Raw genomic sequence first — 13591 nt, 5'->3', positions numbered from 1 at the left:
CATTTCCTGTTTTCCAGAACATTGAACAGGATACTAGTTACCTACGCAGTCACACTGGTTCACATTTGTTGTACTTCATCTGGCCAGTGTATCGTCATTTGGCCATTTGGCCTTTATGGGACAAGAAATCTCTTCTGTTTTGATTATCAAGGCCTTTCAAAGTAGTGTGACATTAATACAATTCCTTACCGAGCTGAAAATTGAAAGTCCTCCTGGAAAGGCTTCATGAAGAGCTGAATGGCTTTCTCTGGCTTGTAACCCTCAATATATTCAGTTAATATTGGTAAACACTATGGTATTTGCTAGTTCATTACATGAGTCATGCCACTGCAATAGAGTCCAGAATAATTACATCAGCATGGTTCTTCACCAATTTGAAAAGCTTTTTTTCTTCTGAAGGTGGATCAAGGACAGGTCTTTTGTATCTTAGTGCCTAATTCATTACCAGGGCAAGGCAGCTGTGCTATGATTGATACTTTTAAATCCCACCTAGGTTTTTTGGGCTTTATATTAATTAAAACTTGGTGATACTGATTAAAGGAGTGCTGGGGTCCAGAGTTACAAAGTCAAACTGCTAAGCAGGAACCAGCAAGAATGATGTGACAGCTTGCCATTCTGCAGGCGGTAGGGCATTGACTTTGTGCAACAGAAGGCAGTGTGAACCCCAGTCCTGTCTATAAGAATTAGATATGAGCTTCTTCTAGCATGTCTCTGACAGCTTATGGTCCCTCATGAGTTATGAGAAGGAGTGGGTAAAAAAAAATTAAAATGTGATTTGTCATTTTTCTGAACTTAACTCCCTTTTTTCAGGGAGACTTACAATATAGTAAATTTACATGACAAACTGTATAAAAACAAAGATCGATGTTGCAGGTACAGTAAGGTAGACGTACATCTATAAAATAAGGCTCACTCAAACTGGAAGGTGATGCGAGTGCCATACACAAGAATGAAGATATGACAACATACAGGCAGTGCGGTACAAGGCAACATCCAACATCCTGCTGGTAAGATTACAGAGAGGAAGTGCAGTTACTGGATTTTGTTAAGAGTTACAACTTTGAAATGGATTGCTTTTATCATGGCTTTTTTGTGTTTTGCTCTTAGAGGTTGAATAAGGAGATGCTTGTGCGTTTATAAACACCAGAAAATTAAACCCTCATAAAACAAAATGAACCTTAAACTCACAGTAGACCAGACTCTCCTCTTCCCTCGGTGAAGGAATGATTTCTTTTAAGAACCGTTCCCATTCGTTTGCAGATTCCAGCTTTTCACACCTCTCCCACCTGCTCTGTCTTCTGATCTCTTGGGCTCCACATTCCTGCCATTTCCTCTCTCTCCTCACACCCGAAGTAGGCTCAATGGCCAAAGCCCCATATTTCTTCTTTCTGCTTTTCAGTGTGGAATTAACCATTTCTTGTTCCTGCAGTATTTCTGTAAAATAATATTCTTCTAAACATTGCCTGTCCCCTTTCTGTGTGACAGGCTTACAAGATTTCCTCTTACCCGTTGTACCATTCTGCCTATGAGACCTTTGGCCTAGTGAGCGGACTAATGGACAGAGGCTTTAAGTACCACCAGGCAGTGGCTCGGCTGTGGGGAGTGATGGCCAAGACCCTGGCAGACAAAGTACTCCTCGACCTCGATTGCACCCAGTATGCCAGCAAACTGGAAAGAATTGTGAGGGACATACAGGCCAACTACGGGGCACTGTTAGAGAAGAACAGTGTTACTCTTGGTAAGTGAGGATGGGTCTATACATCTCTGAATCCTTAACTCATGCTTTTGGGATTGGAATTGCAGCCAGCATTACAGGCTAACTCTGGATAAATGAAGTAGCGACTCCCATTAACCTTCAGAAATGCTGGCTGCAGCTGGTTCCCTGCATAATAGACATTTTATGGCTTTACGTTCAATATATTGTTCACTGATGTGGACTGGAATGTAAAGGGTTCTAATTTGTTTGCATTTCCTGCAGATGAGCAGGACTATTTGTTGTTTTTATAGAAATATACAATACACTGTATATTTTCCCCTGTTAAGTGAGTCTAAAGATCTAATATGGAACTTAGAGCTGGTTTCTTGCAGGGTTGTGTGACAGTGCTGGAAATGCTTCTTTCAGACCCCCTCTGGGGTCCTAGATCTCGGGGGTGATCACATAGCCCTGAGTCTTTTCAGTTGCTCTTCATCTGGTTCTGTTCATACAAGTGAATATCTTCTTATCAAGCCCTTCACCCAATCACTCAGTCCTCATAAATCACTGTGAACTAGAGTAGTCATGTTCACCCAGCTTCTAATACTCTGAAATCTGTCTTGGCCTACAGGCACTGGAGAATTCAAATCATTTAAATCTTTGAAACCCATTGGCAATATTCACAAAAATGGTCACTTACCCAGACAGTTGTGTGTTGAACTTATCACACACAAACCCTTATCATCCAGTTCTCCATCTGTACATTAATAAGCACTATAACTTTTCAGCAAGCACCAGACCACTAGCAACCTCTAATTCCCACCCCATCCCATCTTCCAGCTGATCCTGTTTGGCCAGGGACATGACCTTAATAACCTGTGTCTCAGAAGTTCTGTCTGATCACATTCTAAGGTCACCCACCTGTCATCTAGAGTCCCATCAAAGATCAGAGGAGAGTGCTGTGCTGCACTGACCAGCAATACCCAACCCCATCAGGTCCTAACCTCCCATCAAGGAGGTTAGGCATGCAGAGCATGCAAGGCAAGGTACACCCTGGACGGGATGCCAGTCCATCTCAGGGCAAACACAGGCATAAACTCACTCATCCAGCTCTTTCCCTCATTTAGAATTTCACTCCATCTGGGCACAAATTACCCATCCAGAGCAGCTGTGTCTCATTCAACAGGTTCTTTCAATGAGCAGTCATCCATCCTGACAGGATGAGCAAAAAGATAAGTCTTGTTTCACCTACAAAATTGACTGATTACATTGTTAACTAAACTTCAGTACTTAGGCTGGTCACTAAGTAGAAACAGAGGAACCAGTGTTAGTGATTTATTTAAAAAAACATTTGCAAATGTATTATAAATAAAAACACCAGCAAATATATAAGTAGGATCCATGAGAGAAAACTGTCAAATTAACATATAGTAACCTATAGAGAAGAGCGAACCAGCAATGTTTAAATGTTTCAAGCACAATAATAATTTAATTAAATACACTAAAATAAAACTGTATGCTTATGATCTGATGACAGACTTTATTCAATATTTTCTGTGATGTGCATATTTAACTTTATTTATGTATATTGTTTATAGACTGCTGTGCAGTATCTCTCCTGTTTTGTAATTATTAAGAACACCTACTGTATAAATTATTGAAGATTTAGGTGATTTATTCCGTTAAGCAAACTCAAGCCTGGGGAAGCTGATTTTTGTTCCAAATGATTTCCACATTCCTTAATTTAATGGATTGCCTGTCTAACTGACCCAGATCTTTAGAAACGAGAGATTTATTTTTTATATATATTCCCTAAAGTGGAGCTCAGCAGTTTTGAGTGTCGGAGACTTTTTTGGTAATTTAGCACCTAGCCAAATACATGTCCCTGCAGCATCTTCACAATTGAAAATGGTATTAAATAAAAAATTACAAAGTAATCCAAGCAGGACTAGGATCATGGACATCCTGAAGCACGTTTGTTTATTAAAAATGAAAAGTGTGAAAACTACAAGCAAATTGTGTTTTTTGTTTCATGCTATGAGATTATGTTTGGTTACTTAGAAATGAAATTACATACTGTACTGTATAAACGCACTTGGAGTTGTTTTAAACATTGTAATACTGTGATGAATGCAGTTGAAAGGAAGACAGAATTCATATTTGTGTTTATGCACCCTGGCACGATGTAGCTGAAAGTGTTGAAATGAATGTTGAGGCGATGGCACGGGTATTCCTCTCTGCTATTGAGTTCCCACAGGTGTCGCTGCCTCCTCTTCATGGGCACTGGGTACCAGCTGACAGTTACTCATTCATATTTTTGCCTCATTCATTCTACACACTTCAGGATTGCTATGATTCTCAACCCTTCTTCCATCAGCTCGACAAATATTTGGGATGGGAAAATATTAATTCTTTATTTCCTCAACTTTTGAGCAGTGAAGTGTCAGCTGACATCTGCAGTTATTTCCTCTGCCAGAATCCCATTTCCAAGAGAGGAGTTAAAGGGTTAACTCAGAATTTGCATTCTGTTTTCTAAAGCCTTCAGCAGTGCTCACTGTGCTTGGGTTTGCTCATGACAGGACTCGTCGCAGAACTTCACAGGATTCTGGGACAAGTACACCTCCACGAGTACACAAGTGGCACTTTAGTTCTCCATAGCAAGTAAATCACAAAATCAAGCATGGTCCTGCCACTGCAAGTTATGTTCACAGCCTTAATTCATCCATCCATCTATCCATTTTCTAACTGTTTTATACAGTACAGGATCGCGGAGAAGCCGGAGCCTATCCCGGAAAAGCAACAGGCACAAGGCAGGATTCACCCTGGACAGGATGCCAGTCCATCACAGGGCACACACAGACACAGACATGCACACACTCACGCCAGGGCCAGTTTTCCCAGAAGCCAATTAGCCTCCCAGTATGTCTTTGGACTGTGGGAGGAAACCCATGCGAACATGGGGAGAACATACAGTACATACTCCCTGCAGATAGCAGCCCAGGATTTGAACCCAGGCTAAATACCAATGCAGCAGCGCCAAGGCTCGAGGTCCAGAGCGATTAGAGCACGCAATGGCTGGCCTCATGAGCGATGGCGGTGGTTGCGGACAGCCATCTGTGTCTGCCAGCGATATTCCAGAAATAGGGCTGCTTTTTTGCAGCCAGCGGGGTACCTTTGGAGAAGTCAGATGTGCAGTGTTGATGTGATTAATTTGATCTGCTGGTACCTGTAGTTAGCTCTGCTGAAGCTTTCTGTCCAGTCTGTCCTCCGACTCTTTTGCCCCGCTGCTCTGATATTGTGGACGAAGAACACATTTTGTTTAGAGTGACCGTAAATACTACACAGAATATTTACTGATGTGTTATTGACCATCACTGCCATTCAAACCATGACTATTAAATTAAAAACATTACAATATTAAAATACTCCAGACATATTGAAAATAAACTCCAGTTATGAAAACACAGTAAATTAAATGTAAAACGTTGGTAAAATGTTTTTAAAAACTGATATAGACAGATGTTTGCATGTTTATTTTTTTGTTCATTCAAGCCAGGTGGCAGTTCGTCATCTTCATTTTATCCATCCTTGACTGCAACAATTACATGACCTTCATTTTTGTTCTAAAAATAAACATGTTTCTGACTGACACCTGTTGAATCAGACACTAAGAGACTCAACCTGCTGGTGGCAGAGATAAGAGTCTGCAACAGGACGGTATTTCGTGGCAGAGGAAAAACACTCTTCAGTAATTTTCTATTTTTGTTCTGCAATCTGAGTCAAATTTCAGAGTATTATCTGTGGCTACAAATGATATAAAAGGTTGTTTGATCAGTAGTGGAAGTGATAAGGAGAAATTACAATTACATTTTATTAGAAGGGGTTACTTAATTTTTATTGTGTTTGACTGATTAATCACATGTCAGTGCTGATCCCTGGCAGGCAGTTTCACAGCCACACAGTGCTGCTATCCAGACAGTGGAGAATCCCTCTATGCCGAAGACTGCGAGAGGATTTAATATTATCCAGGCCCCTAGGAGATTACCTCACTGTGGCTCAAACATTGAAATGCTCAGAGTGTTGTCAAAACCAAGTCAGAAATCTTGTTCTCTTATATGTCACTTTCCTGGTGCAGGCAAAATGTGGCATATCGAGGTCAGTAAAATTTGAAGTACGTTTCATGAGTGGTACTCCATATTATATGAAAAGGGGTTGGGGAAAGATGACGTTTTCATATAATGGAAATTTAATTTTTTAAGAAGTAATTGTTTTGTCTTTCTTTAGCCACAAATGGTATGAACTGGATTCGTTTTTAAAACATACTTTCTATGAAATTTGAATTCTTCATACAATTAAATCCTGTGCACTGAGCTCTAGAGATGTGGTATAGTTACACCAGCACATGGCCTTGGGGAAACTCCCACTGCTACCCCTCCCATCTGCTTGTGAAGCAAAGTGGAAACATGAACAGCAGATTTAGAGAACAAGATGTTTCTCATACATCTGTCTTTTTTCCATGTGTGTGTGTTGTGTTCCATTGGTCACACTGACATCTTCTGATCTGATTAAAATATGTTTGTTCTCTACACAGATGGACTGGTGAAAGCAGTAGATGAATTTAAAAAGGCCGCAGGAGATCTGCAAACAATGACTGAGACTGTTGACGTGACCAAGTAAGTGATGGGCCTTTTTTACTGGCTGTGTGGTTGTTGGGAAACTCATAGAAGGCTTAGAAGGCTCTTTAGGCTGCTGTTTTTCGTTCCCTGCAAATTTCACATTCAATGTCATTGTCTAAACCTGTGTGAACCTGAAATAACAAAATCCTTGTCTGGCTATGAATGTAACTGAGAAAGATCAATCCCAAAACATCGAGTACATGGCCATGATTTCCAAATGAGGCCCTTTTTCGTTCATTGATGTCGGGCTCCTGTTTTGTTTTCCACTCTGTTTCCAAATTCATAAAGTTTAGCAGCTACAGCAGATCTAGCTATGGCTCCTACAGAGGTGAGTTCAGATTTCACAGTTTAATTTTTCCTATTTTGCTAGTACTTTGTATCTAAATATGCGTGACTATCATGATAATTCATTGTTCATTCATATCACAATGTGTACATCACGATGTGTACATTTTTAATCATATTGTCTTCAATGCTGTAACTCAGGTACTGTATGTGAAAGGCTTACTTACTGTACTGTAGAGTTTCTGTACAAAGCTGTTTTGTTAATGATTGTGGCTATATAAATGCTGGAGGACAGTGATGTGCTGTAAATTGAAAAAGCTCTTATTCAGCTTTCGACCATGACCTTGACAATTAGAGTCTTAGCAAGAACAGAGAGAGTGCAATCCTTGAATTCTGTCATGGAAAATTCACCAAAATAGACTACAGAGAAGCAGTAGTTTATTTTCTAGTGAAATATTGCCTTTTATGGCTTCTGCCTGAAGGCTGAAGCTAATTGGAGGGTATTTTAGATTGCTCCTTTCTTTAAACACATTTTGGCATGGGGATAACAATTAAAACATCACAGAAACTGTGACAATGTGTTGATGTCAGGGTTACATTCTCTCCTTCTGCCTTGGGCTTCAGTCTAAACCAGTGGTGTCAAGTTTGAGTCCTTGCTGCTGGAGTAACTGTTCTTGTTCCTTCAGTGCGGTACTTTACCCCCATGGCTCCAGCACCCCCGGCTGTGTAAGGGGGGATCAGCACTGCTGGGGGTACCCCTGTGTCTCATCCAGGGGGAGTCACCTGCTTTCTAGTCCGTAGAATGAACCCTGGCTCAGTGAGTTGCTGCAGCTCTAGTTAGAAGCTTTACAAAGCTTCATAAAGTTGAACATTTTATGTTATTTCACAGTTTCAGTTTTTAATAACTGAGAATCTGGGAAAGAATTTTAAAAAAATGTAAAAAGTTAATATTTGTCTTTAAATGTTTCCTGTGGTCAGTGACAGAGAAATTCTTCCAGACGCATTGAACAGATCGATTCATCACGTTGTGCTGGAGCTTGGGCTTCGTTAGTGAATAAAAATAAAATGTAAAATAGTATTTTGTGTTTTGATTAAAATGATTTCTAGTTGTAACATTGGCTGTTTTTTGTTGTTGGACATGGTTCCAAGCTTTATTGCGTATTCTGGGAGTTGTATTACTGCTCCCAGCTGTACAACACTTCTTATTGCAGCATCCTGGGAAGATTCTAGCAGTGCAGAGTAGCAATTAGGTTTCTACACTCATAACGGGACGTTTGTGGTTTCAAAAACCAGCTGGAGCACCTGCTGTTGTACCCTTGAGCAAGGTACTTCACTCAAAATTGCTTCGGCAAATTCCCTGCTGTATTAACGGGTCTCCAGGTCAATATTTGAAATTAGTATTTGTTCTAAATTGACTAATCTGTTTACGTAAAAGCAATACATTCCCATTCAGGGATTCAGGAAATCTGAGTCAGGTACGAAGATTCTCTGTTTTTCTGCAAACAATTTGTTGATTGAGAAATGAACAGTCAGTATCTTAAAAGGTAAAGATTTGTCAAATAAAACTAATACACAAGACACAAAAAACACACAAACTAATATTTCCAGACTACTATGTACTGTTGGAGAAAGTTCCAGAACACAATTTGTAAATTTGTAGAAAGGTGGATTTCTTGAAATAAATCATCCTCTATAAATAATCGTGGTCCGTACACAAGAATACAGTGAAGTATATAGTGACAAACTGTGCCTGGTAGGTTTACAAAAGAAAATTAAATATTTCCACAAATGTGAAACATGCAGTTCCTTTCTCTAAATTTAAGCCCCTATAGAATCCTTTCAGTGCCTAATAGACAGGACTGTCTGTCATGCTGGAACCTTGCCACCCGAACACCTGACCTCATGTCTCTGCCTCACCTCTGCAGTCTCCCGTTGAAGTATAGTGTTGATCACATGATCTCGGGCTGGACAGATCTAAAAAGGTCCAGTCTCGGATGTCATCAGACACCTGGTGATTCTATTCAGTTGTTGACTGCATATCTGAGCACACAACTCTGAGCTGCAAACACCTCAACACCTCAACGGCTTCTATCCAGCAGGTCAAATACCAAAACCACTCTCCAAGACAAGGGAGAACGACAGAAATACTGTATGTGCAATACTAGAAAAAAAAGCACTGGATTTTACTTTTCATCTGAAATATTGTTTACTAAATTAATAATTACTAAAAAGAATTGCACATTGAAATGTTTTTTTTCAGTTTTCTTTCTGGTTACTACACACTGAAACATTTCAGGCCACGTTGCTGTATTTCTGAATTTTCATAAGCTCATATGTTGGGGAAAACTGCGTATTAGTGGAGCATGCAGAAAAGTTTGTGCTTGATTTCATGGGTCCAACCCTGTGTTTGCTTTTACCGTTCTATCCCTGTTTGCCTTTAGACCTTTTTTGCTGTTGTTGTTGCTCCTGTTTTGGAAACAGGAGCTGTGAAGATCTCTCCAGCTATGCATACTCTATCTTAATGAGAGCCTCCCACAGCTTGCCTTCTGTTCTTGAAACAAATGTGAAAGGTTATACCCAGGCCTTCTGTCTGGGAATACATTATTGCACTACACTTCATTAGGTGCCTTGCTGGAGCATTCTGTGGCCTAAAATGGACTTTGAAAACTGCAGGTACCTCTCTGGACATAGGAGCACCATGATTAAAATAACCAAGGGTCTGCAGAGAGTCAGACCCACCTGTAGCCCTTTCAGTTTGTCTTCTGAAAAAGAAAGATTGGAAGGATTATGAACACTTGGATCTTCTGTTTGAGTGTAAGAGGATCCAGCTCTTTTAGTCTGTCACAGTAGGATGTTCTTTTAAGCCCCAGCCCCAATATACTGTACCTGGTCTGTCTTCTCCAGAAAATCTCCTGATCTGGACCAGAAAATCAATATTTTGTTAGTTTTATGTGTTTTTTAACAAGAACACAAAGTACCCTTTTTACATTACCATGTAACCAGTAGAAGTGAGGTTTTCAGATGAAATTTTGCTTTCATCTCCAGACTACACCAAAATGAAGAACAAGTTGGTTTTGAAATAATCCTTCTTTTATCATTGCAAATCATCTGATCATTATGAAAGATTAAATATTCCTTTTATCTCCTGGTGCATTTCTAATCTTTGAATTTTCTTTTACTATTTGTATTAGATGTTCAGCATAGCTACTCAGAATGCATTATAATACAGTTTGATTTGATTTATATTGACAGCATGATTTATATCCTGTGTTTTCTGTTCTGACATTTGCTTTTTTGGATTGTGAACAGGGTGCTGGAATAAGCTGTCTTTTTCATTGTGTGTTTACAAATTTTAGTAGAGATTCCTGAAATCTCTGTCATTTGTTCATATCAGTGCACTGAATGCAACAAGTGCTTTAATGTTGATCATCAATAGCACACATAAAGCACAGTGATTAATGTTTCATTTATTTGGAACCTGTGTAATCAAAGTAAACAGAGGCTCATTATCGTACAGTTTCTCTTTGGTTTTTCAATTGCTGTAATTATGTGGAGAAGTAAAACTAAATTATACCAACAAAAGAGCTACACTCTTTTTCAAAATTATTTTTTTGGAGAGTACCACATTTGGTGGGCATACTGTAAATGTTGCTCATGATGAGTCCTCTGTTATGTTCACGGTATGAACATGGTACTGTGTTGCACTTTTCTTTTCACAAGAAATGGCTTGGCTATGTGACATTACTTTCAGAATTCCTTTAATTCACCTGTTGTATAGCAGATGTGAGAGAAGGCAGAGAGTGGTAACTAGACAGAGACAGTCTGTACAGAACTCTACATTCAGTACTGGGCATAAGGTTTTAAAACAATCCACATTCATTCAGTGTAGAAAGATTTTCCTAATAATGTAAGTGCATATTAGAGTTTAAAAGAACGTCTGTTAGGAGCATGGCTGCCCTTTTATCAGTTTGTGCTGATGTCTGATTAGTATGCAGTGCAGACCACCATAATAGGGGAGGTATTATGAGACTTCATGCTGATTGAACTCCAGCACTGGAATAATCAAATAAGAACATTTATACTAGCCATTTACAACCTGGAACTGCAGATGGACATAATTAACAATTAAAAAGAACACTGGATTAAAAATATATAATATATATACTTTGTTGTAATGAGCCTTTTAAAATCTCTACCTTGACGCTTGGCATTTCAATCAGTAACCATGGCAAGAGTAGCTAAAAATAAACTAAAAACAAACAGGAAAATACTTATTCACTTAACCAGTAGAGAAGTTCAATGTTAGGTGCGTTGTTTTGTCACAGAATTGGAATTGGAACCAGGGTCAGATTAATAGTCTTAATGTTTGGAAGACAGATATGGTTTGTTTGCGACTTATGATTCATTCTGCTGTTATTGCTTAAATGTTCTGTCCTTTCTTATTTCAGTCAAGTATATGTATAATTTGGTGTCACCTGTATTTCATGTTATGTGTGATAACATGAAATATAAGTGATACACATGTGTTGTGTTATGTGTGATATTTTCTGTCAGATCTTGTTCCATCTAAATTGGGTCTCATCTGAACACAATAGTCAAGTGTCACCTGAATCGTCTATAAAATAAAAATACAGTATAATTTGTTTATGTTGCTGATTGTTAAGCGTTTTACAAAGAACACACTTCCTTCCTAGACATAAACGCTAAAAGTATGAAGGAAAATATACAGTATGAACAATTTGTTTTTCAATATAGATGTTTGGATATTTCAGAAATATGCCCCTTATATCCGTGTGAACTAGCTGGTGCTTAAAGAGTCTTGAGAGAAGTTAGAAGGAAAAGTATCCTTACACTAATTCATTTCATCCTTTCTTTGATGTTCTTCAAGCATATGCTGCAGAGAAACCACAAGTGTTATTTTCAATACATCCCCTTTGTAATGAAAACGTGTGATAAGTTCCACTTTTTCTGATCCATTGTCTGCTTGAATTTTAATCCCTCTTTAATCTCTCAGGCATCTCTTGCTGGACTGACAGCCTCATTTAATCATGATTCATAGCTGTGGGGTAAAAAGAGACACCTTTCCTACCACTAAGTATAAAAAGTGAAAATGTCAATAGTGAGAATTGTTTTTTTTCTGCAGAAGAGTATCTTGTGTTAAATAGGCAAAAAAGTACAAATGTAGGATACCTGTATTTCCAATACCAAAGCATGCAGAGGTGTTTCCAATGGCAATTCTGTGCAGCTTGTTTTTGTGTGTTTCATGTAATATAGTTAGTAATTCATCAAACTGTTTTATTCAATGTGAATTAGAGATCGCTGACTGGGCTGTGCATTAACGGTTACTGCTGCAGCCACAATAGGAGCTCGTCTCATAGATCGTGAAAGGGCAGCATGACACACAGTGACAGAGCCGTGCTCCTGCAGACTCCTGCCGGAGCAGCCCATTAACCTGAGCCACCGGACAACCTAGCCTTCGTATAATATCAGCCTAGTTCCGAGGCAGCTCGGGAAACTGACAGCACAGATGCTGAAAGTTGTGAAGTCACCTTGTGGGAGTTTTAGAAAAAAAAATATCCAACTTTAAATTGAAAAATGGACTGTTTGCAGTTGATAGTTATTAAAAAAAAAAACTGGCATCACTGGGAACCTCCTGACCTGTCTTGACATTATTTATGGAGCTCTATACTACTCTGATCCGGGGTGGTGGGGGGGGGGACAGTGTGGATGTGGGGTGCTTCTGCTGAAGTAGTCAGATCTTTACTGCTCTGAGCTTCCACTTCATTCTGTGGTCCTTCGGTTAAAAAAACAAAACTGGGAAGGTGGGGGCACTGATCGGAAGGTGTTTATTTTTTCATCATTCAGACATTCTAACAAATAGATATTTGTTCTCAGTTGTGTTTTGTTGTCATTTATGTACAAAAAATAAAAACGTATGTTTTCGGGGATTCATTTGTGTGGTTATAAGGAACAAGCTAATTCATTTACTGTACTTCTGTCAGTGTCTGTACACAATTGTTTTCTCCATAAAAAAAACTTAAAGAAGATAAAGATAAAGAAAATTGTTCACACAAACTTAGTCTTACATCTAAATTTGATTGACTACTTCCATACAAATGACATTTTTCAATAACAGAATGAAACAATGATTTTATAAATGGCATGTGGCATGGTAGATGCTAATTTTCTTGGTTTTGTGAAACTATTTGCTGTGACAGCTCTTAGCTTAGGCTTTAAATGTATACTTTGACATTTAATTGCATTTGTAACAAATAGCTAGTAAAAATATAAATAAGTAATTCAATCTTTTTGTTTTATTTATTTATATTTTTATTCTTTATGGCATTTACCATGCAGGTGAACATAGATTCTCTTTGTATATTTCTGTGTTTAACCTGACACAGAACAGCGAACAAACAAGATATTCACACCTAACTGCAGGATAATATTTTCAGGAGTATAAAACATATATTGTGGATGACAAATTGTTTCCATGGTTACGGGTTTGATAAAAAAATGTTTTCACTTGGCAGTGCATTTACGAACTATGAAAATAGAGTTTAAAGTTCAGCTATCAGGGTGTACAGTGGCTGCTTACTTTGTCTCCCACAGCGATCTATTACAAGTTGACCTACAGTACAGAACAGATCACTCTCACCTATAGACACACAAAGCTACTATTGCTTCCTGGAAGGCAAAGTAACGTTTAGAAAGTCCGAATTTCTAAGGAAGTGCTTCTAAAACCTCAGGTGGAGGTAACACACACCTTTGCTGCACTTTGTTTCCGCTGTGTCATGTGTGTTTGCATGTGAGCCACCAGCAGTGCTTTGAAGATTGTGAGAGAGCTAGGCCCGAGAACGAGAATAGTACAGAAACAGAAAGACAATTTGGAAAACCTTTCTCCCAGGCTTCAGTTTTCAGTCTTCTGTAATGTAGG

General features: G+C 38.8%; 1 protein-coding gene across 2 annotated transcripts in view; it reads left to right on the top strand.

The window, feature by feature from the left end:
- Positions 1–13591, top strand: part of LOC148827988 (putative N-acetylated-alpha-linked acidic dipeptidase) — a 79452-nt gene that overhangs the window by 36573 nt on the left and 29288 nt on the right. For both annotated transcript variants that reach the window (XM_088925397.1, XM_088925398.1), the window contains 2 exons: positions 1486–1738; positions 6285–6366. In XM_088925397.1, coding sequence (XP_088781523.1) covers positions 1486–1738; positions 6285–6366 — 335 coding nt within the window. The remainder of the gene's footprint in view (positions 1–1485; positions 1739–6284; positions 6367–13591) is intronic.

This window comes from Atractosteus spatula, chromosome 9, assembly GCF_055471065.1.
Source record: "Atractosteus spatula isolate fAtrSpa1 chromosome 9, fAtrSpa1.hap1, whole genome shotgun sequence".
In the NCBI taxonomy this organism is placed as follows: Eukaryota; Metazoa; Chordata; class Actinopteri; order Semionotiformes; family Lepisosteidae; genus Atractosteus; species Atractosteus spatula.
The sequence above is the reverse complement of the archived record's forward strand: the minus strand, read 5'-3'. Positions and strand labels throughout refer to the sequence as shown.